This window comes from Mugil cephalus, chromosome 9 (assembly GCF_022458985.1).
Source record: "Mugil cephalus isolate CIBA_MC_2020 chromosome 9, CIBA_Mcephalus_1.1, whole genome shotgun sequence".
In the NCBI taxonomy this organism is placed as follows: Eukaryota; Metazoa; Chordata; class Actinopteri; order Mugiliformes; family Mugilidae; genus Mugil; species Mugil cephalus.
Window position 1 is genome coordinate 12,243,210 of NC_061778.1, and position 24,863 is coordinate 12,268,072.

The 24,863-nt window shown below is 41.6% G+C and overlaps 3 protein-coding genes across 3 annotated transcripts in view; 2 read left to right on the forward strand and 1 right to left on the reverse strand.

The window, feature by feature from the left end:
* Positions 1-2,497: 2,497 nt before the first annotated feature.
* rab4b (RAB4B, member RAS oncogene family) lies at positions 2,498-13,134 on the forward strand. Its single transcript, XM_047593526.1, has 8 exons — positions 2,498-2,668; positions 6,344-6,424; positions 7,317-7,431; positions 7,678-7,740; positions 9,266-9,420; positions 9,506-9,601; positions 10,592-10,763; positions 10,864-13,134. The coding sequence occupies exons 1-7, from the start codon at positions 2,653-2,655 to the stop codon at positions 10,705-10,707; spliced, it is 642 nt and encodes a 213-aa protein (XP_047449482.1). The 5' UTR covers positions 2,498-2,652; the 3' UTR covers positions 10,708-10,763; positions 10,864-13,134.
* Positions 13,135-13,765: 631 nt separating this feature from the next.
* Positions 13,766-19,368, reverse strand: ap2s1 (adaptor related protein complex 2 subunit sigma 1). The gene is made up of 5 exons (XM_047593527.1): positions 19,207-19,368; positions 18,501-18,650; positions 17,989-18,102; positions 15,660-15,719; positions 13,766-15,191 (listed from the first exon to the last, which is right to left on the reverse strand). Exons 1-5 carry the CDS (start codon positions 19,207-19,209, stop codon positions 15,090-15,092), a joined length of 429 nt encoding a protein of 142 aa, XP_047449483.1. The 5' UTR covers positions 19,210-19,368; the 3' UTR covers positions 13,766-15,089.
* A 3,448-nt stretch (positions 19,369-22,816) lies between these two features.
* arhgap35a (Rho GTPase activating protein 35a) overlaps positions 22,817-24,863 on the forward strand; it is a 59,145-nt gene continuing 57,098 nt past the window's right edge. Inside the window, exon 1 of the mRNA XM_047593236.1 lies at positions 22,817-23,566. The gene's annotated coding sequence lies outside the window, so the exon portion shown is untranslated. The remainder of the gene's footprint in view (positions 23,567-24,863) is intronic.

A 24,863-nucleotide genomic window follows, 5' to 3' on the forward strand; every position in this document is an offset into this window, starting at 1 on the left:
CTGCCTGTCAGCGTTACGATCGTTTTTAATAGCGAGTGCGAACGTACGGAGGTGTTTTATCGGCACATAATGCATGTTATCAGTATGTTATGGCAATGGCAAAATAGCTGCCTCATTGTTTTCTCATTTTTAAGTTAAACTGAAAAGGCCGCGGTTTATTTCTAACAGATTCTAACTGATTACAGGACCTACAGCTTTACATTACATCTCTCTTCATAATGGGACAATGATGGAGACATGGAGGAACTTGATGTGTTTGACATACCAGTCTGTTTTCTTTCATGCGTAACCCTCAGGATAAGCAAGATAAGCTCTCCTTTTCTTCTCGCTCATTTCAAAGACTGCAGCCTGCTTTTTTTTTTAATGAGTCGCTCCCCTCTACTTACTTAACAGTGATTCAAATACCTTGGAGTTTCTGCTTTTTTGCTCTCATGTGGCCACCTACTATCGGTGTACTGACTGAAAAAACTGAAGCGGATGCCCCGGTGTGCAAACAAGTAGTTGCACAAGTGCTACTGTGTTGACTAGGTATGCATGTAAATACACCCCCTCAGTTTGAATCAGGCGCCGTACTGTTCGTTCTCCTCCCAGACACACATGGCTGTTTGTTGTGTTTCTAGCTCTTGGGTTTCAGAGCAAACTTCAAGTTGTGCCGTCACAGTGCCTCTGCGGGTAAATACTTTCTGCCTTCACAGAATTCCTCTGCATGTTTCAGCTCATTATTGCGCTCACACCTTTCATCGGTTTACGCCACCTTTGGCCTTAATAGCCCTGACTTCATAGCCGTCGCGCCTTTGATTCTGTACATAAAACAGCAGGTCGCCACGAATCCCCCTGTTTTACTGTATAGGCTGTGACTCATGTTGTGTGTGACAAACACCTATATTTACAGTGATGTCAGTCAACCACAGAGCTCACCTGTCTCAAGAAGTGGTTCGCTCAAATTGTTCTCTGGAAAATGACTCATTGTTTGCTGTAAACATTGTAAATGTTGTGTGGCTCACGAGGGGCTTCCCTAATGCGCTGATCAGAAACACATTTGTTTTGATCTCGGATTGAAACTCTGTTTTCCTGTGTTTCCCCTCCCCACAGAGGCCCCTTTGCTGTTAGTTTAAATTTTTAGTGATTGAAGAGTCCAAGGTCAAAACGGCCCAAACAAGCCACACACAGACACTGTTTGCCCTGCAGTCCAAACAAATATCTAATGACAAGACCTGCAATGGACAGGAGGACAAGAAAAAAGTCGAGATACACAAACAGACACACTGAGCACCACAAAGGGAAGCGAAGCACCTAACGGAAGCGAAGCCCTCCCTCTTTCCTTTCAGCCGGCTGCACACCTTTGAGCCTTTCTTGTAGCCCACCTTAGAAAAACATCCGTGCCCCCACACGACGCTGAGCATTGTATTTCCTTCTGTCTTTAATCTTAGTGAAAAGAGCTTTTAACAAGGCTGGGGAGGGTGAGTGCATCTGCCAAAGAAGAACAAAGGCAGGGAGGAACTTTGAGAGATAGTAGCAGAGTGGAAAGCTCTGTAATATATCACCTGTTGCCCTTGGGCAGCCCTGCACTCTGCACCATGGGCTCTTTGTGAGTTTCTCTTTGTGTACGTATACACTAAATATGCCAAGGTGATGAATGATTACGCAAACAACAAGAAAACAGCTATTCTTCGTCCCTCGAAACCCTCAAAAGTCATTGCTTTCTGCAATTATTTTCACTGGAATGTAGTGATCTGCTTGCCAGAGACGCCGCATTTATGCATAACTCCCTTTACCACAGGCAGCTTTTGACATGATGTATTTATGTACAGGTTTCTGGCCAAGACATTGAGGTTAGCACACCGTGTAATGAGTTTCCAGGTATCTGAGGTAATGGGAAGACATCATAACGCTTATAATGGAACGGAATAAATGAAATGTGAAAACAAAAAGTACCAAAAACATCATGTTAACTCGCGTCATGCCATGTTGTCTTATTACTCTCTTTACTGGCTGTCACTGAAGGACGTCATATTACATTTTGCTTCGTTTAGAAAACTCAACTTGTCTCGGTCTGCCATCTTGTGGTTTGCCGATGCTCCTACAGACACATAGAGGCCCGAGACACGTTTGAATCAGTAATGACTACTTGAAGCAAATTTGAGCGAAATAAAGAAAAGATTAAAAAATATGATGAAGCACCAACAACAAAAAATAAAAAATAGCATATTTTTGATAAATAATTACTTAAGATAACGAACTGTCTATGTGATCTTGAAATGCAGTCAGTCCACTTTCCATGCTCTCAGCAGTCAAGTGTAACAATGGACAAGACTGGACAAGATCTATTAAATTAAGTTCTTCTTCTTCATTCATTCACATATATATTGTCTTTCTGAACTCCTACTGAATGACCATAGATGTATATACACTGTGCTGAATGACGAATGATACGTGAACGCAACACTACTATTCGAAACGCATGACGTAAGCACGCTGCCGTATTAAGTTGCGTCGGAGCAGGAAGCCAGGAAGGGATCAAGGAGGAAACATTTAGCATCGTAGATAAACACCCTCGAGAGGTGTGTGAGCCCAGCGAGCGCATAGCTGTCACAACACCAACAAGAAGAGTAAAAAAGGTCCCACTGAGTCCTTCACACAGCGAGGCTCAACATGTCTGAGACGTACGGTATGTTTCGCAGGCTGCAATTTCATGCTTGCTAGCTGTAAGTTAGATATACACGCTCTGTGGTCTGATGTTCCAGACTTGAGTCTTAGCGACGTCGCTAGCTACGTAATTAGCTCAGAGTAGCCGCTCGCCACCTCACCGTACCTGGGGGTTGATGATTAGCGTTCACTGTTGACATTTCATTCAGACGAACCGGTGTCGCCCGAGCCCTTCGTGTGTTTGCGTTAACCTGACACCTCTGTCCTGTGGACGGCGGTGTGCAGGGCTCGGTTAACCGGTCCGTTACACGAGCGACCAGACGATGAGACAAGTTGTACAAACTTTGTGGAAAATGTAACATGTCGATACACGATGTACGAGCTCGCAGACGCCGAGGTAACCCGAGCTCGTTGAAATTCGAGCAGCGTGTGCGACCCCGTGTGCTAAAATATCGCTGCATTCAGTCAGACTTAAAGCGACGTGTGCCTCTACTTGAGAGGGTGCAGCCAGCTACAAGGCCCAGAAGAGGAAGTTGGATATCTGCGGTCGATCATGCCCCTGTTACTTGTAGAGCTGCAGCTGCTAAGTGTGTCGCCGGCCTACCACATCTGTTCCCCTCCTGAATCAAAGCAAACCCACTTCTGCTATTCAGACAATCGAGATCACAAGTCAGAGCAGACAGGAGAGACGTGCCTGCGTGAGCGCATCACACTTGACCACCGTGGCTACAGACAGAAATGAATTACTACTTCTGCATGGATTCATTACCATCTGATAGTATCGGGGGCGCACAAAGGGCCTGACACTAGAGACCTAATTGTTTTGAAAGCCATCATCCTCTCCTGTTGCACTCTCAGACACACACACACACACACAATCGCCATCTGCTTCTGCTTGTACTCCCTCATTGCTCATGTGAAACATTATCCAAGAGGGCAGTATATATGTAAAAGTGGCAGGGCTAATGGCAGTGTAATAGGCTTTTTATTGATTTCTGCTCTTGTCTCTTCTGGATGGTGAGACCTGGCAACAAAAAAGGAAGCATTATGAATACATACATGTTAAATGGTCACAGATGTGGTTTATATGAAAACAATTGGGCCTTATGTTAAAGAAAAATGTGTTGGGACCTGAATAATGTTAAATTAGACTGAAAGCCGTCATTAAAGCAAGAATATACTGGAGATATTGGTGACTGTGTTAACCTATTTCTTTAGTCCATATTGCTCCTGAAGGCAATACACATATTGTCTATTATTTTTATTTCACCTTTATTTATATCCAGGTGAATCCATTGATAACAAGTTCTCATTTGCAATGACTAACGGGGCCATAGGCAACTAACGTAGAAAAATACTTATAGACATAAGACGTTTCACAAATTGGAAGTACGTAGAAAAAAAAAACATTCAGGCGATTAGGAACAGGAACAGTGGTCGTCATCATAGACAGTTGAATGCAGAAACTTTGTGAATGTTGAGAACAGCAAGGAAGAGCTGAGCTGTTTTAGTTTCTGTTGCAAATGGTTCCAATTGTTAGAAGCTGCAAATTGAAATGAGAAAAAGCGGTGCGTCCTCTGGGGGATGATTAAGTTAATGTAGTTACTGGAAGGTTGAGGTCAGCATTATGGAGTTTAACTAGAGAGCGGAGATAGACCAGGGCTTTGCCAATTATGGTTTTGTAAATGTGCTGGTGCCAATGAATCAATGTGCGAGAGTGGAGTGAAGGCTAGTTGACAAGGGAGTACAGGTTGCATTAGTGGGTACTGAAGGGGGCGCTGGTGACAAAGCGGATATCTGTACTGTAGATCTTGAGGAGATTTTTGGAAGCGGTTCTGTAGATGACGTCACCATAATCCAGGATCGGAAGGATTGTCGTTTTAACCCACAAACGTTTTGCAGAGTGAGTTAAAGATGATTCATTGCGATACATGAAGCCGATTCTGGTCTATAATCAGTTGATAGTCGATGATCAGTTGCTTAATCTATAAACTGTACTAAGAAAAGCTCATCATTGTATCATATTTTATTACTCTTCTGTTTCCATATTTTCCTTCATACCTCGAGCTGCAGTTTCCCCGTTTCCACCACAGATGGAGAAAGACAAACATCTCTTGTAACACCAAGTCCAAAAACCCTGTCCTGCTATCTAGTCATCAGGAAATGGGAGGACACATCAGATATAATACTTAGGTAGATCTGGTCCTGAGTGTGTTGTCATGGTGTAAGTGAAGGCCGATAACAGTGTTGTTCTGTTCCCTCAGGGATTATTTAATATTGATGTGTAAAGAATACAAAAGCCTGAAAGGCTGCTGTTGAGAGGGCAGCGCTGCATTCCACTTTCCCCCCATCGCTTTGACATATTGACAGCTTGATTGTTGTATGCAGATCTCACATGGGAATATATATGATGCCTGGGAAGACGCTGAAAAGCTGAGGCAGGCTTTTAAAACCAACGGAGCTATTAGCCTTTGATTCTGTCAGTTCTGCTGTCAAGATCACTGACGACGGGCGGTCGAGATGTGACGCCAGCTGCTGTTGCTGAAGAAGGCTGTAGACACCTTCCCTTGGCTTTTGCCTTTCTGTTACTGTGTTTGACCTCTAGTCTGTGTTGTCTGAGGAAACACCCGCTTCAACAAACAATGGTGCACCATAAACTGAGCCGGCGGTGCTGTGTGTGTGTGTGTGTGTGTTTGTGTGTCTCGGCCGATGAAGGTGGCTCCAAGAGCACTGGCATAATGAGTTTAAATGTCACGCAGGTCTAAAGATCACTGTCTCATCATAGCCTCTCCTGTTTTGTTTTCTAAACTGCTGTTTCTGTTGACCTTGCGTCGAGCTGAATATTCACGGGACGTTCACCTATATCAACAGCAGCCGCTGATCATTTGCCAGACCAGCACTTCTTGCCTACAGCCCCGTTAGCTTGAATTGCACACAGTCTCTAAATTCCAACTGAAACTGTCTCTCTGGAGGAAGGACTTGGTTCGCTGTCTTTATTTGCTCTCACAGTCTTAGCAACATCGCGTCTAAATTTATTTGCCCTCTTACTGTCCCTCTCCTTGTTTATTTCCCTTTATGTAACCTGGTAGATGTCTTTCACATGGCTAAAAAGTCAGCATAGTTCAACTTACTAACACAACTCACTGACATGTGCCCACAGTTTTCATATCCTCAATTATTTGTTTCATATCTCGTATATCTAGTCTAGCAGAGCACGGCGAGCCCAATCCACTTTTCACGGCACACAAAAGACTGCCTGTCCTGTGCATGGCCTCGCACGTCGGGGGCCCTGAGTCTCCCTGGATCTTATGCGTGGGTTGGGTTGTACTCTCCTGAGCAAAGGCCCGCTCTCCACAACAACATCTGCACGTCCAGCTGGCTGGTCATTCAATCCCTTAGCTAGGCCGTTATGTTTAATAACTCTAAAGCTTCGACCTTGCTCTGTTGACACGTTTCATTCAGTGCTGGTGCATCTTCAAGGCTTAAGACATATATTAAATTAGAGTTGTAAGTGGCACGTATAGCGTGGAAGGCTTTGTGATAAGACGGCTAATTTGGGTTCGGTGGATACTGTGAAAGTAGTAGCTCAAAGGGATTAAGAGGATATCTGAGGATTGTCTCTGAGGATGGAAGTGAAGCAGATTCCGCTTTGATGTTGCCACGGCGTTGATCTCTACCTCCTCTCCTCTGCTTCTAGACTTCCTGTTCAAGTTCCTGGTGATTGGCAGCGCCGGGGCAGGGAAATCCTGCCTCCTCCACCAGTTCATTGAGAACAAGTGTAAGTCTCAGACTTGAAAAACCTCTTCATGGTTAAAATACACATAGAAATCCCCATGTGCATGAAATTATTGCAGCTGATGTCATGAGTCTGTCTCCACTGAAATGACCCACATGTTCCTCCTGGAAAAGTTATTCATTAACTGCTGTGTTTAATCAAACTACAATCATGGCTATGAATTATGTGCCTGTCCACATCCCTGACATTTACAGTAGGTAATTATTGAGCCAGATAAATGTAACACAACACCACAGTTCTCTGGCTCGTACAAACATGACCTAAAAAGAAAATACGTCCTTGTTGGAAAATTGTGAAATTCTGTCATTTATTATAGTTAGAAATGACCCGTCTCTGTATTATTCAGTCCAAGAAAACAGCTCGGTTAACCTAGTCTTTAAAGTTAAGTCTATGCCACTGTGACTCTATCAGCAAAACAAAGTCAGAGCCAGGATTTATTACAGGGCTGTAGAAGTACTGTAATTTAATGTGTGCTTTACAGCACATCATTTAACCTGCCCATCGAGAATCACAGCTGCAAAGACCTTAATAAGTAAGCTAGTGGGTAAATAAATTAGCCAGTAAGTTCTGAGGATGGTTCATAACTAAAACGTGCTAATTTAAAAACCCATCCACTTCTTTCTTTCTATTGTAATGCAAAAATAAAAAAGTAAAAACTTGTATTAATTCAATAATAAATGTATTGGGTTCTCGTGTTGTCAATATAGAGCATTAATCTCCTCTAGATTCTCTATAGTCACCAATGTGTTCTTTTCAACAGCACATAATATCAGTGCATACCCTTTTTTTCGTTTTACAAAGAATAAAAACTACTCGGATCTTGTGCTATCAGAATTTCCCCTGTTTCACTTTCCTCTCTCTGTTCCCGTTGCAGTCAAACAAGACTCCAACCACACCATCGGCGTGGAGTTCGGTTCCAGGGTGGTCAACGTCGGCGGGAAGACGGTCAAGCTGCAGATCTGGGACACTGCTGGGCAGGAGCGTTTCCGGTACAAGATTTCCTACCATTAAGGGTTTGGCTGTCTTTTTCTAAACACACGCAGCACTGAACAATTACCCGCACCGGTGCACGGACGCAGCACAGTTTCATGTGAGCTGCAAGTGGTGTAAAGAGCCTGCCTGGCTGATGTTAGCTAAAAGCAAAGAACGGTTTCTCTATCGCCTTCTGCAGTCAAATTTTACCGTGATGCTGCGAACGTTATAGTCTAATCAAGATTTGTGCCTTCCCTCTACAGTTCTGTTACACGCAGCTACTACAGAGGAGCAGCTGGCGCACTCCTCGTCTATGACATCACCAGGTAAAACAACACTGAAACCATGACAAATAACGCTTTTTGTTCAAAGTCCACGATGTCTCCCAGACTTGTTTTGTTTTCGTACTTAAAAACTGAGAGAAAATATCATAGTCAGAGGAAACACTCACAGCGGTGACATTGATATTAAACTGCTGAAATTGATGTTTACTGAAGCACGAAGCCTGACTGTAAATGGTATTCCATTTTACTGGCTTTAATATTTTTTTATTTTTTTTTTACCTCTATGCAGTCCGTGTTGCGTAACAACCTATAGGTGCTATATAGCTTCTATACCGCTTCTGGAAATCATGCACTTTAATGACAAAGCACGTTGATGTTATGAGATATGACGACCGCAACCCTCTCACCGCGTTTCATAAGCTCTGGGTTGTGACAGAGGGGTTGTGAAATCCCGAGTGAGAGCCGAAAATGCAGAGAGACGGGCGAGTAATGCAGTTTGTGTTTGTGAGGATGTATGGGCTTTTTGTGGAGGAGGTGGAGTGCAGAGTGGCAGGAGCTGTAATATAGAGGCGTCGTCTGGCTGGCGGCGGCACGGCTCCATCACAGAAAGTGTCACCACAGGTAAAAACAAGGACAGCGCAGGGAGGAAACTACAGGGGGAAGAAAATGTAAGAGACTGAGTGGAAGATGCAAACATTTGTCACATTTCACAGGTTGGCAGAAAAATGGACATTTTAAGGCAGTTGATGGAAGGTGTACACTGATCAGCCATAACATAAAAACCACTGACAGGAGAAGTGAATAACATTCACCATCTAGTGACAATTCGCTAGATGCCTCACAAGGCCCATGTCCACTCTCCGATGAGTCACGACTGTTTCATAGGCACGAGGGAGACCTACGCAATTAAGAAAGACATGGTCATAATGTTGTGGCGTATGTGCAGCATATTGTGGCCGAGTCGTCACGCCCCACCGGCGTACGCACGAGGAGTTGGTTCCGTCATTCTGTGGCTGTTAGTAAGAGGCAGCTGTTTAACATCACCGCACAGACCTACACCCTTCTCCTCAGCCCGGCGGGCTCATGTTACCACTGCCCCGTCTCCTTGGTAACCAGCGACTTCCATGCAAAAGAAGTTTCCGTGAAAGTTCTTTGACTCCTTTGTCGGCGTCCAGCAGGCTGCTGCGTATTCTAGCAAGATTATTGTTGTGCACTGATTAGTGAAGCGCGTACTTGTTCTGAATAGTATATAATTATACAATAATTACTGTGCCTCGCATTACTATTAGTCATTTAGGCTCATTAGTGAATTGGAATAACTTGGAGTTAGATAATAGAAAGGAAGTAAATAGTGTCAAATTTACAGCGTTTAAATTAATAGTAATAATAGTTTACTATAATAAAGAGAAATGAATATATTATTTACCATATTAGTGAGTTCCCCAGACACTAACATAGTCTGAGCATGAAGTTCTCTTTATGCTACATTATCGTTGTATCATCCGAGTTTAATATGTTATGGTTAAGGGTGAAAGCCAACATTAAACTGTCCCGTCCTGTGTTACAGCCGAGAGACATACAACGCTCTGACCAACTGGCTGACGGACGCACGGACGCTGGCAAGCCCCAACATCGTTATAATCCTGTGCGGCAACAAGAAGGACCTGGATGCGGACAGAGAGGTGACCTTCCTGGAGGCCTCGCGCTTCGCTCAGGAGAACGGTAAGCAGCGTTAAGCTGATACTAACCGCTCACGTCGAGTCTGAATTCATCTCTTAATATTCCTCTCTTTCCGTTTGCGGAGCAGAGCTGATGTTTCTAGAGACGAGCGCTCTCACGGGGGAAAACGTCGAGGAGGGCTTCCTGAAATGTGCTCGCACCATCCTCAACAAGATAGATTCAGGTACTGCGTTGTTTTGGTTTGTTAAAGAGGTGTGTCCGAGTCGGGTGTTTGTGTTGGAGCGTGCAGACGTTTGCATGTTTTCATAAGAGCAGGGCTCCATAAAGATAAAGGTCTAGAGCAGTGATATCATGAGAAACTGAAAAAAAATGCTGTGGGAGGTTGAGACTTTGTGTTAGAAATCTTGAAATTTAATTTAAAAAAGAGGTTTAACAAGATAAGGCTTGAAGTCTTGGAATCATTGGCTCAGCTTTCGGTAAATACAACTTTAGCAAACAGTTACTGAAAGATTGAGGCAATCGTCTCCGCCTCCAGGATCTTGGCTTTATCTGTTTTTCTCAGACCTTCTGTTTGGGGGTTAGGGTTAGGCGCTCTGGCCCCAGCCTGTTATGCCTCTGTTCCTCATTAGCTGAGCCCACCCCAGGGACGTCCTGATTTTATAGTGGAATGACAGTAAATTTTGTTATTTTGAAAGTAATTCTGGGTCTCTGACTTTCCTTATTATTTTTTTTTGGTTCTTGGTGTGGGTCTTAAATTTAACCCGTAAAGGTCTTAAAGAGGTCTTCAAAAGTCTTATATTTCACAACCTGTAGAAACCCTGTGTGAGAATTTAAAAGTTATCTCTGAAGCAGCAGAGTAACTTGAGTGCAAATGTGTATCTGCTCGAGTCTGAGCATTCAGAAGCCTTCTACAATCAAGTGCACAGCTGTTTTCAGATTTTCATTTGCAAGATCTCAAACCCTGACAACTATTACACCAGTAGTGACAAACTTAAAAAGCTCTTTTGACTTTCAAAACACTATGCAAACGCGGAGCGTGGTCACTCGGAGGTGAAACATCTCTGAGAACACTCAAACAAGTCCAGCTGGATGACTGAGAAACAAAGTAGCCGCCTTTCCAAACATTTTGAGTTATGGCACGATTACAAAACCACAAAGCCTTTAATGGAGCTTATATGAACTCAGAAGTGACATTTCTCTCTTCTCTTTGAAGGCGAGTTGGACCCAGAGAGGATGGGTTCAGGCATCCAGTACGGAGATGCTTCTTTGAGGCAGCTGCGACAGCCGAGAGGCGCCACGACGCAAAATAAGCAGCAGTGTAATTGCTAGGGGCCCCGGCCCTTACCTTAGCCCCCAGGCCCACACGGACAGTGCGCCCCCTACAGGTCAGTACCAAGCCGTCAACTTGAGCTGAAGCTGGAACAATGTTAAATAAAAGACTAAAATTGCTAAGGCGAACGATTCCCATCTTTGTTCTCTTCTCAGCTCCAGGTGTTTTTTGGTGTGTGCGACTCCCCCCCTCCCCCCTCGGTGCACTCTCACACACCCTGGATCACCTCGATGAGTAGCTTTGGAGATGCGCTGCAACCCCCTGACCTCCGGTAAGAGTCCGCTTCTCAACCCGAGGGGTCCTTTTTTGTCCAGCGTGAACATTACGGGATCGTTAAGAAGACGAAGAAGAGACATCGTCCGCGTCGCTTACCAGACGAGGAGAAGTCGGGGGTTGTGTGGGCCGCCCCCGCTGACGTTTTATTTCTGAGCTTTGTTTTCATCATTCTGGTTTTAATAACCCCAAAAAAGGCTTTCTGCGTTTGCACATCATTGTTTGTAAATTATTATTCTTGTGATATTATTATTTTAAATATATTTGCACGCATTTATCACACAACCTTCCCCACAATTATTCATTTTGGCCTTGATAAAGACACTCCCTGATGACTTCATCCGTCTTTAAATGTGTCCTCTTATGAGAAATTGCAGACATTTTGCATGGGATCTACTGTTATTGAAATTTATACCAGATACAGTGGAAATACCTTGCCAAGTTATCGTCAAGTAGTACTTAACTTTAAAAAGGAAAACCGCTAATCAATGTAAATCCTTCGGCCCAAATGTACAGACCAGGACTTTTAATCACTCTTAAAGTTATTACATTAATATCATTGGTTTGTATTGATGTAGAGTGTCAGCCTTAGTAAATATGAAATATATTGTTCCTAGCTGCCATGTGTCCAAACTGTCAAAGGGAATGATTCTACCACCACATAGGAAAGACTGCGGGTCAAGTTTAAAGCACAAAGAAGAGAAGCGTTTCTCTTTATTTCATCCAAAGGTCCCGTAGATTAAGCTTTATCAGATTCACACATGTTTACGCCCATGTGTCTCTGACCCCTATTTACAGCGAGAGATTAGGAAAGAGTCATCAATCCGACAATGTTTTCAACTCCTCCTGCCTTTTTTTTATTTTTTCCTCTGGCCTCCTTTTGAGTCACGCTGCCCTAGATGCACATACTGTACGAGGGACGTCACAGAAAACCACAGCTGGTTGTGCCTCCGCGTTCTGTTTAGGAAACATTTCGATCCTCCCACTCGGTTCCTTAACAGAGGTTTGACATCCGTCCCCGTCGCAAGTGCATCTTTAGTAAAAGTCAGGATTGCAAAAAAAAAAAAAAAAGTGCTCCGCTATAATGTCACAGAGTTTGCAGAGGCGAACCCAGATGTTTTAGAGCAAACCCTGTATTCCCCCCAGAGTGAAAAGGGGAATTTCCACTAAGACGTGGTTTCCTCTTTGCTCGTAAGGCTGACTGCATGTTCCGCGGAGCTCCGAGGAGGAAAGACTAGGTTCTGAGTTAAAAAACATCCCAAATTTCCCGCCCCGCTGTTGAGTCGAACGCCGCAGCTTCCGCCTGAATCACTCAGAGCACGGTGACCCAGCTGAGAGGAGATGAAAACAAATTTATTTCCCAAAGTCTCTGCCATCCGACGTTAGCATATGTCCTCCCGAGACGAGCCGGCACGGCCAAGGGAGAAAGATGGTGAGCAAGTGAAGGATCTCCAGAGACACACGGTCAAAACATGCTGCTTTAAGAAAATATTTGCATTGTGATAGTTCGTCCACCTTCTGCAAGTGCACTTTTACGTTAGAATTTTGTTTTAATTTCTTTGTTTATATGCTGTAACTATAGAATTGTACATTTTTGTTTTACTTGAACTGTATACTGTAATAAAGATTTTAACTGTAGATGTTAATCATTTCTTACTAAATAACAACTGAGGCAAGTTGAGTCGACTTCCTCGTCTGTGCTGTGTCTAGACGCGGATGTTGTAGTGATGTGAAACTCCTGCTGACAGAAGTTTGTTTGTTGCTCAGTGTAACAGGATGTTGACGTTCAGCAGCAGCAGCAGCAGCAGCAGCAGCGGCGGCTCTGATCATGCACATTTACAGGTCCTCATCCGTGTCCAGGTGTCAAGTTAAAGGGTTGGCGAGTCCCTTAGCTTGCAGTGTATTTACTGTACAGTCCATTGATAAGCAATCATCAGAATAGCCATATGAGTGTCACTGTTTCAATCGTGATGAACGCAATCCGACTCAGTTGTTGCTTAGTAACTAATGTTATATAACCATCCTAAATACTACTGTACATCTCAAGTAACCCGTCCTTGTAAATAAGATTTGTCTATTGTCTATTGAGGGTGAGTGTTGCTCTGATTGTAATGATTATGCAATTCCCAGTAAACTGCTTGTTTTTCAGTTAATACCTTTGTCTCCTGGATGTTAATGTTCGTATCATTATGCCTCTGTAAAGCACTCAATTTGTGTTTGTTAAAGTGCATCATCCAATAGTAAATCTCACGCTGTCCAGCGAGCCGCATTCTCGCAGCAGTTTTATAGCCAGACGACGTATTGGACCTTGAAATTTAACAATGGACTCTACCCTACGTCTGTGATTCATTTGCCTCCTCTGCCATCCCTCAGTTGGGTCATATCTCCCAAAGGCAGCCGGGTTGAGGTTAGGATATCGGAGGACTGGTATGATGAAGAGAAAATGCCCTCCGTGTCCAATTGTCTGGATTTATGCTCTCGGGTCGATGGGGCAACAGCTAGAGTGGTTTAATGTAGCTGGAGTGGATATATTGACTGATTTATTGATCCTAGACAGGCTGTCAGAATGACCTCATAACCATACTGAATAATTTACTGCGGGGGCGCGGGTTGTCTTGCCACTAGATGGTGCTAAAACACTAGACACTAGAAAAATCTTGCCATCATGTACTTTACCAGTATTGACATTTATAACAGAACATCCTCCATATTGTTATAAAATTACGTGGATAATTCCATAAAATGTTCTCTTTGTAGAAACTTGGCTAGAGTGAAAGGCAGAAATGGTTGTATCATGTCATCTGTTTATTATTTACACAAAATGGGACTAAATGATGTAGGAAGTTGAACTGGAAACATCAATACACACATCTTCCATCAACAAACTCACATGTGGACAAGAAGGGGAGTGGTACATATTTCACTACTGGCTAATCATTTAAAAAAAAAGAATACAAAAGTTCAACAACATGTCAAACCACCTTTTGTGACTGGATATGGTTCAAATTAAAAACTTAAAGAGCACGACAATCTCCAACATTTAAATCCAAAGGGACGTGATTTGTTTGTCTTCATAAGCTTGTAACGAATGTGTTAATTTCACAATATTCAACATGGGATTCACTGTATGTACACACCATAGCACACAAAGCAAACTTCACATCACTGCTTTATGTTAAATATACTCTCTGCGTCCCGGTCTGGTTCCATCTGAGCGGTTTAAGTGTTTTAAGAGTGACCGACGAGCTCCGCTTCACGGAACGAGTCGCCTCAAATGATCCAGATCATTTTTAGATGCAATGAAAATCATTACAGCTTCCGAAGTGCAAGCAAATGACCTAATGTAAACCACACTGTTTATCATCATCAGCCTTGAGGATGTCTGGCACGGCACAGGTTGCCGTAACACCACTGTCAAAATGGCACTCAATCTGAGTACTCTCCATTTAATTATCAACGGGTCAATTGTTCTAAAGGGCTTTTGACTTGTGGTTTGCTTGTACTGTGATCCATGGATGAATACCATAAATCCTCCTAGGCTGCTCTCCGTGTGGATTTACAGAAAGCCTCGCTGCGCGTGGATCGTGGCGGGCGGCGTCTTTTTGCTGTGGTGCTCGTTGGTTCAATTAGTGCCATTAAATACATGTTTAGGTAAATGAGAGGAAGAGGAGGGCGGGACAGAGCAGCGTCACACTGCATAGATATAATCACTAACAGGTTACTATATGAAATAACTTCTAATCTCTGCAGCCTCTGGCTTTGGGAAACGAGAATATAAAGTTGACTGTAACTTAGTCAACGCATGAAATGTTAACACGTGGAATGTACTGTGTAGCCTTCGTACGAGATGACACCCTTCGCAGGATGAGGGCTACGGACTATTGCAACATATACGATGAACAGGTTAGTTGAATTTATATGTAAACAATATTGTGTTATTTAGATTCTAAACCGGCCCCTACTTCACTGAAGTTCTCTTAACGTGGTGGCTCTGCAGAAGCAGTAAAACGATAGGGGGGTCTTTCCAGAGGGATAGTAAAAGGAGGAGGAGGAGGAGGAAGTTGGGAGCCAGGGCGGCAGACGAAGTGGACAGACGGCTGCCCGTCGTTTACTCAAGCGACTGGAGCATGAGGAGCTGTTTGAGGACCTTGGTCTGACTGGTCTCCCTGATTTCTCCTGCCAGGAACATCTCATCCACCACCGTGTAGACCTTGAAACAAAGACGGTGAATCAGACATGAGGCGGTCCAACAGTGTGATGAAAGGAAACGGAGAGGATTAAAGCAGGACAAATACCACTAGCCTGTAATCAGTGTTGCTCAACTCCACTTCTGTGAAACTAAACTGTAAAAATAACTGGTGGATGACTAAAAGCCAGTAGGGTTTAACTTGACACATATGACAGAATGAATTAGTTCTTTCAACACGCCTGAATAAAGCAGCTGACTCAGCTTAAGTGATACTTTTGGTTTTTCCTCCAATGTGTCAGTTATGACTACCAGCAGATTTGTAGTACGAGTATAATACCCACTAAAATTATTGAATTCTTTTTCACAGAATAACTCTTCTCGTAGTGAATATTACATCAGTTGCCATGGCACTTTGGTAAAAAGAACATTTTATCATCTGCCTTTTGTAATTATAAAATCACTTAAAATAATCTCTTTATAAGGCCTCACCTTGTAGAAGTTGAACACAAGGTCCAGTTCACACACGTTGTGAAAATACTCGTTCAGCACCTTTAAAGGGGAAAAGGCAGAAAATGCACAGATTTAATTCCGTCACATAGCAGACATTAAATAACTATACAAACAACACAACACAAAGTAACACAGTAATTAATAATCATTACAGCTTAATGTGAGGAATTGTAAAAAGTAACACTGTGGTAGCAACAGCATCCATTTAACAGCCATTTAATAGGATGATTTCTACTCCAAGGACATCTAACAGAAATCATTTGAAATGAATGTGATTCTGGTCACATCTTGTTTCCACAGAGACCGTTTTAAACCCAGTATGATTTACAAAGACAGTATTACTGACTCTTCGTTAGCAATTTGCCCACGTGAATGTTAAAATCAGACGTTGAGTAAATCCTTCTGTGATCTGATGTGCAGTTCAGCTCGGTTTATCCGAACGTGGGAGTCGGGAATATAACAATCATTTAAAACATGTGGCCGTACACAATAACAAGCTTGCAAATACAATACAAATTAAGATGTGCAAGCACATTTTATAAATGCACTTACATGAATTCCTTCATAGTCAAACATTACATGAAGTGACCTTCACTCCCAAGCGCACTGGACTGAAAATGGACTACTGTTTGTCCAAGCCTAAACCAAACACCAGATTGTACCTTAAGCTCACTCTTTCACTTACTACTATTTGATTTAAGAACTAAATATAATTGGCCACAGTGCAGCTGTTTAATGAGTCCACATGAAACCCATCATATGCTAATTAAGTCTCTGGTTAAACCAAATAATACAATAACTTACCCCCCATGTGCAGTGCTTTTATTAAAGTCTACAAAAGCAGTACATTTTTTTTTTTAACACTGTACGTTCAACTACTTATTCCAAAATGTAAGTATAATATTTCTTCAATGTGTAATTCAAAGAGCCCTGCAGAACTCCCATATCTAATCAGATTATTAGCTTCTTTGGAAAAAAAACTTGTTGTGCAAGTATAACATTTTTTTTCCCCCAAGGATTTATGTTGTTACTTTGTTAGAAACACAAACAGTGTGTCCTACTGCGTCAGGCAATGATACACTGCAGTTATGCCAAGGACAAATTAAAACAAGAGAAAAAGATCGATCCAGGTTGATGTGTCCTGGTGTTCCAGGTCATTTTATTTATTTATTTATTTTTTTTAAACCAAGAACACAATGTCACATATACGCCTGTTGTAACCTTAACAAACTGAGTCAAGACTCTGTTCACTCTCTGTTCAAATGGATCAAAATATGGGCCACACCTCCATCACGTATCATCGAGTTTTATTTATTTCTTATAAATATTTCAAAGCATCGAAAACTATTAGTAATTATAAGTAATTACTCATTCACTCCATTCTCCTTTAAATGGACCAAATTTTGAAGAAAACATTTAATCCATTAATGGAAATATTTAAGCCTTAATACATAGATACATTACGACCGTTCACCAATGAACAATTATATTTATGTCGACTACTTGAAAAACACCTTTAGCCCCTATAATCATATTAAAGTTTTGGTAGATCGACTGCAAAATCTGAAATGATGTGTAGCAGAATATATTGGAGTGACCTGAGTCAGCTACAGAAGCACATACTGAGGCAACAAGAGCACTGGCAAGAGGCAAGCATGTCATAGCCACTACTGTATAACAACAGTTAGCATTATATGTTTCACATGTTTTACAAGTAGCAGGTTTCTAGCCAGTGCAGTGTTACAGTATCTGTGCCAGTCAGTCACTATCAAACCCTGTTTGTAATTAGCGATCAATTTATTTTATTGCTCAGGGCCTATTTCCAGCATCACTTGACCTAGCATGAGCTAGCAACGATTCCTGACAACACTGACACACCCAAGCCTGTAAAATAAGTGTGACGGCATGGGAAGTGCGTTTTGTCACTTATTCTGAAACAGCGATGTCGTGCTAAATGCTTAAAACTGTCACTCATTTGTCGTCCTTGTACATAACAAAGTAATAACTCGTGTATTTTGCTCAGGACAAAATTTAACATGACATTTATTGTAGTGATTTAGATAACACTGCAACATCATACGGTTACTGTGGATACCCCCTTATATGTCACCCATAAATTGGAATAGTTCCACTAAACATCATTTTACTGTAGTCTTTGCTTCCCACGAGAATGCTGCTGGTTTGATATTTAGGAAAGACAGAGGATAAATTCTGAAGAGACATTCCTGAAAACGATCAGACCATGAGAACCAAATCATCACAGCTCACTAACTCAGTGTATATGTCATGTGTTGTGCGTTGTAATTACCTCTACAAAGTTGTGGATTCCCTCGAGGTATGCCAGGTTATTATCAGTCACGTCCACACAAATACAGAAGTACAGACCAGCGTAACGCCGGTAAATGATCTTGAAGTTTCTGAACTGTGAGAACACAAATAAATCCTCTTAACGAGTAGTCTCACATATTATGACAACAGCAGCAGCACAAACAGGGCTGGAGCTCTCAGGCTTCAAGGTAAAACACACACAGAACATTTCTAATAACTCAAAACACATAACAAAACCAATCCGTAGACTTTTTATTTTTTTTTCACTTCTTTTGGATTATGTTTTTTTCAAAATAACTTTTGATTTTAATGTGCCCGTTGAAAATGCTTTTAATGACTACAGTGAATTAGGCATGACTGTGATTTAAACAGTGCAATCTCAGTCAATATGCAAAATTTGAGAAGGTGCATGTCACAGAACGACATGTAAGGGAATGAAAAAACAATCATATAAACCATGAACGCATACCACTGATACCAATAATCCCTTACCTCCACAAAGTTGGTGTGCTTGGCATCTCTGACAGTGACCACAGCATGCACTTCCTCGATCAACTTCTGTTTTTCATCATCATCAAATTGCATATACCACTTGGCCAATCGTGTCTTCCCCGCTCGGTTCTGGATGAGGATAAAGCGGATCTTTGGGGGACACAAAAAATAAAGAACAATGATTAACGTTTTCAGCAGCAATAGTCATCCAAGATACATGTGCTCTAAATTCAACTAATTTCAGACAGACAAACATTTTGAGACACGGGATTCATAGATTAACTACTTACGAGTATGTATGATCACTTTAATGGCTACTCCTTTGTCTAGTTTAAACACATCAATTCTTAATGTTAGCCCAAATTAATTGTATATTGTTACATGTCTACAATTGACTACAGTGAGATAAATACTAGTAGCATTAGCTTAGCTAACATAAACCACACCCATTTATTTTCTCAACAGAATTGTGCAAGAACTCGAAAAAGTCAGATTTATTGTCAAACGCATTAATTCAGCTGAGATGTACTTAATATCTGTGGCAAAATATCGTGACTTCAAATCTTCGGCCTAAGCCAAACGAGCTAACGTTTACTACACTCAATGAAGAGGTTACCTGGCTAACTCTCAAATGCTACCATACCGGAGCCAGTACGCTACTAGCATGAGAGGAAAACACGACAATAATCATTTATGACATATTTACCATTTTCGTCTCCTAAATATGGACTCTAGATGCTCCAGAATAGGACGTTCCTGAGCAAATATACACTGACTTTACGTTAATTCATCGGTACTTTCACGACCGCTCGTCCGCTATCTTCGCCAGGCTAAGCGGAAGCGCAAAACTACGTCGAGTTACGTTGCATGATAGGGAATGTAGTTTTTGCTGCCATATTTTGAACGTATGGAGTATGATACGGAACTACAAGGACCAGCGTCTCACGGCAACGTCTCCTATTAAGTCGCGCTTTGGGTCACATGAGAAGCCGTTACTGTTATTGTATTTTGGGGTCCTTTCTTTTTTCTTTTTCTTTTTTCTTTTTGTGTTGTTACAATCATATCACATTGTTACAAGTATTTAAAAACTGTGCCACTGAAAATGTCCGCCAATTTAATTATTACATATTCTCTATTTAAGATTAAGAACTCTAATTGTCACTGCACACAAGTTACAACGAAATAAAATAAAATAAAATAAATAATAAAATCTCAGTGTCATCTACACAATATAAACATATTTCATACAGTGTTTTAAAAATCTAGTGTATTTACCATACAAATAGATACAAAAGTGTGCTATCTTGGTTTCTGCACTTTTTTCTTTCTCTTCCTTTCTTTTCTTTTCTTTTCTTTTTAAATAAACCACATTTTAATAATTAACTGTGTGTCTGTGGTTGTGAAACCCATGTGTCACACAAATAATTTTAATATGTTTTGCAGAATGAAAAGGTGGCAATATATATTTAGATTACTTGTGGTTGTTTTCTGCAGAGTCAGGGCTCAGAGATTGTTTACTGGTCTGGCAGGGCAGCCGGTTCACCGCAGAACATTGCCCAGACAGTTTGGACAGCTTGCCTCTGAGTGTTCCTGGGCGTTTAGGGAGTCAGAGGGGGATGGGGGAACTGTGATTGTCAGGGATTGCACAACTGTGAGTGGAGGAATGTGCTTGCCCTTGGGACCCAGAAATATTTCAGCTGCAAATGCAGAGAGGGTTGAGGTGGGTTGGAGAAAAAAAAAAGATAACATGAAAGGGGAAACCAAACTGTGAGTAAACATAAAATGTGGAGTTTTGATACTGGTCTGCAGCTACTGTGGTGATATACAGTAAAATAAAAAGAGTACTGTGCGTGATAATTGAATAGCTAAAGAAACAAGAGTTTTGCGGTGGGGCCTGGGTCATGCTGGAAAAACAGAGGTAGAAGAAAGGGATGTAAAACAGAGGCAGATTATTCAACCAAAACTTTGACCCCTGTTAATCTTGCTCTGTGTGATTGGGGTCATGCAAATATTGCTGAGAACACAGTGACTAATGTGATTGGACAGAAGCTTGTGGACTTATTCAAACGGAGGACAGTGCACCTTGAACCCTGCTTGACTGTGTATTTAATGGTGGGTCACATTTCAGATTTCACACAGTGCACTTAATACATTACATTACTTTACATCTCACATAGAAGCAACAGAACTGCTTTCTCTCCACAAATAATTATTTCTCAGGTTTCAGTTTTGCTATTCAGCACCGCAGGAGTTTAAAGTCGACCAGCATTTACAGTGACTGTAACTAAAAAGACAAGGATCAGACATGAAAATCGCTATCATTTACGGGGTGTTGTGTTTCAGTATTGAACGTCTCCCTAAAACTGCCAAATTCCATTTCAAAACAATAAACTGAGTTTTACAGCCACATGAACTATTTGTTTTCATATCACACTGAGTTTAGATTACCCTTTTGGAATTCCATGTTTTCGGAAGTTCAAGGAAGGACTGACAGGCAGGGAGAGAATGTCAAGAGAGGGTCCCACTGCAAGATACTAAACATCTGTTTGAGCTGTTAGCCTGTTGTCTTGGACAACACTCCAGACATTTCTGCACGGTGGAAATAGCTTCACTTTCTTCCTCTGAAGCTCCAATTTATTTCTCATTTAGAGGCTGCAATAATCAGTACAATGAGGGTAAACCAATTCACAGTTACTCTTCTGATGGCTCCCCGAACAACAAATATAATTAAGACTAACCTTTGAGATGATTGATTTTCTCAGGAAAGGTATTAAATGTTTCCACTCTCTGCTGCTCAATAAGGTTTAAGGCAGGAGTCTTTGGGGTGAATGCACAACAAATCCATTATACGTGATGCAGCCATGGAACATTAAAATCTACTGGGGGAAAACTAATGTTTGATTTTGTATGGGGAAATTGGGACCGGTTGTGGAAGGAAGTGGTGTGTGAGAGGGTAGGAGGGCAAAGGGACCAAAAATAAAGTCAGTTAATTACAACCATGATAGCACGCTCCCTTTTTTTTCCATTACGGATGCTTAAGTAGAGCAGGCTGGAGTACATCAGATGAGAAATTAGGTAAGCTGTGATCGATCATAATACAATATATGCCAATATAAGAGTTAGAGAAAAGAAAAACTCGCATCAAGCCTTACTCAGACTACAATGTAAAGTTTAAAGTGCATTTTTGTTTAAAACTAGCTAAATGAAACCGTCCACAATGAAACATGTAACGCCATAATAAGAATACTCTATTAAAGAAGGGTTCATAATTGAATTTAATTAAAAGGAAAAGCACGGCTGCATAAGAAGCTAAATATACATAACTATCAAGAGTTAAAGTACTCTTTACAGAATGCAGGCCTGGTCAGAGTGTGATATTATTACTGAGGATTTAACCGCTGTAGCTGGTCAAGGTGAAACTTTATACACTGTTAGATAGTGTGATGCTTTGCAGCACAGCGTGATGAGAATAAATGAAAATGGTCTGCTCCATTGGTGAGGTTGTTGTATGAGCTACTCTATTATTTAGCTTTAAGATGATACTTGTCAATCATCGAAACCATAGACTCCACTGTCAACATTAAAAACAGACACGCCAGTTCATTAGGTACACAAGTGAAAACGAGTTCATTCTAATGCAGCTGCCCTACATTAAAACTTAGCTTCGTGAAGATTATAGTATTGAATTTCATTGTGTTGTACCTACACGTGTCTCTGTCATTTCGACAAGTCAAATTTTAGTCAGCGGACTAAATGACAGAAACACTTTAGTGCTTAATGCGGTCCCATGTATCAACACCACACAAACTACATCCTCTGGAATGAATGGGTGGATGCTGTTACCTTTAAATCATATTTCACATCATATTTACAACACCAAACAACGACTGTGAGACGCAAAACAAATAAAAAAAAGTGATGTAAGTTTAAAATAGAAATTCTCCAGCAGAAAAGCAGTTATAGTTTATTTAAATACAGCTTTATTTCATTGTTTTACCGAACAATGACAATAAAAACTTCTTTCTTATTCTCATATATTTATGTAGACATGGCATTAGTCATTGTTACGAACGCATTGTTTAAAATGATTTATTTTTATTTATTCATTTCTATTTTCTCCAGTGTCTTTAAAAAAAAATAAAAAATACTTGCTTTGCTGATTTAACTTTTAACGATGTGCACTATTTATTTATTTCGGGTTCAAATAGTCTCTATTTAATGTGTGGCGATGAACGGCCTATCACAACCAGTGTGCGTTGTGTTGTAATTGTGTCCATGAACCGCTGGGCGAGACTCTCCCTCTCTCTGTGTGTGTGTGTGTCTCCCAGTGAATAGGAGGGGAGATGATTCGGGAGAAGGTCCGCCATTATTGGGAAGCTGAAAAAAAAAAAAAAAATAGACTTATACTCAACGTCACACGTTTATCCTGCAAGGGGCTTAACATCAGAAAGGAAAGTCCAGCGGTTCCTACGAGCCGCTGTCCGTCCGAAAAACAGCGCTTTTGTTGAATGAAGGCAGAGCTCGCGTTTCCTACGGACTCTTTCTTTTTTTTTTTTGATTTTTTTGACACAACAAAGGAAATAATAATTGGTCAAAACAACGTGGTGGCGAATCAAGAAGGGAAAACACGCCGAAAACAGCTCTCTTCCCCCCCTGTAACGCCTCCCCCTTTTCTCCTCACAAGACGTTTCCAGCCGCGGTGAAAAAACAGAGAAAGGGACTGAGGAGTTTGAGCAGCGTTTTTCTTTTCCTCAACACAATTTAGTTTCTTTTCTTTCTTTTTTTCAAACACGGGGAAAGAAACGCATTCGCATCTCGTGTCTGGGGGAAAAAACTTCAGACGGCTGAAAACGAGCACTTAACGCTGGACTCTAAGGACAGAGGGGCTGTTTAGTTGAAAGAAAAGAAAAGAGAATCGGAAAATAATCGATGTGAGTGCTTGTAGGGAGTGTTGTTTTTTTTTTTTTTTTTTTTTGGTCTGGTTTTTAAAATCTTTCCCCGGCTGTGGGTCGCACGGAGAGGAAGAAAGGAGTGGACAAGAGCCGGAGGGAGACAGGAATGATATGGTACGTAGACCACACTACATATACTCTGCTTTTTTATACACATATATATATATTTTACACCTATTACTGGACAATTTTGAAGAAACCCCGTTTTAAGGCGTTTACTTGCCTCACATTGCAGCGTTGTGTTGCATTCAAGTGCTGCGAATAACAAGAAACTGGGAGTCAACCCCAGTCCCCCTGAGGGGTTTGAAGCCCTTACTACTACTAGTAATAATAATATTTCCCCCCCCTAATAATGCTGAATTGGTTTATGAAACAAATATCAGGAATACCGAAGCAGGTTAACCCGTGTTCAGAGTGTTTACATGGGAGAAAGGGGGTCATAAAAATGAGTCGTGTCCAAACCTTAAAATTGTTTGTACAACAACACCTGGAATGCATTGGTCTTGTCAGGCCTGGAGTAACTCCATGATATGCCCTGGATACGAGCAGAAAAATGGACTTTAAATACAATATTTGGGTTGGACTGTTGAGTGTTTGTTATCTGGCTTAAATTATTATACGAAACCAAATGTTGAGTTCTTAAGTGATTTCGTTTTGAGAATGATACAACCCACGAACCGTGGCCATACATAATAATCTTTCCAATGAAATAGTTTGCAAAGCTGCGTGTTGTCACACTTAGGCAGTTGCCGGGAGGTAACTCTGATGAGTTCCGCATTTCACTGAGCAGTACCTGTCACACGAACGGCTCCAGTTTTCCTAGACAGCGTTTTTATAAAGTGGAGCTATTTGACACCAGTTAAGCATCTCAAGCGTGTCCATTTACCACGTCTCTCTGGATGTTGAACGTCCTCACCTTTTATACCCCACTCAGGAGGTGATCTGATGATAACAGTTAACATTAATCTATTTTTGTGGCTGCACTAGTCACCGGCGTGTCATGGTTTATAATCTCACTGCCACTGCAAAGTGGTCATTGCCCTGGCAGCCACTCCCTTTTTGTCGTTGTCGTTCCACCGGACTTCACCGCTTTCATTTCAGGTTTGATTCTTCCTGCATGCCTCTTGACGTTGATCAGAGATCCACGGTGAGAGATTTGAGAGCCGGCGAGGACCGGGTGAATGCGTAGGGTTTGTGTGATATGAGCTTAACCCAGAGGTGCATAGCGAAGGGATTTGGTCTGTATCGCTGTGTCACTCCCAGATAAACAGGGCATTTTCAAAACAGGAACTTTGTCATTTGATAAAGGGCATACTGTTTGCTGTGATGTTATGGCTTGTACATCCTATTCAAGCAAATAAGTTGACTCACAGCCCCCGCATTCGTCTGCAATGCTTTGACTCAGTGCTTT

Coding starts and splice junctions, on each gene's coding strand:
- rab4b (XM_047593526.1), top strand. Junction 6,425..7,316: donor CCAGTTCATTGAGAACAAGT/GTAAGTCTCAGA, acceptor TTCCCGTTGCAG/TCAAACAAGACTCCAACCAC. Junction 9,421..9,505: donor GCGCTTCGCTCAGGAGAACG/GTAAGCAGCGTT, acceptor TTTGCGGAGCAG/AGCTGATGTTTCTAGAGACG.
- ap2s1 (XM_047593527.1), bottom strand. Junction 18,103..18,500: donor AGCACACCAACTTTGTGGAG/GTAAGGGATTAT, acceptor GTGTTCTCACAG/TTCAGAAACTTCAAGATCAT. Junction 15,192..15,659: donor TTGTGTTCAACTTCTACAAG/GTGAGGCCTTAT, acceptor CTTTGTTTCAAG/GTCTACACGGTGGTGGATGA.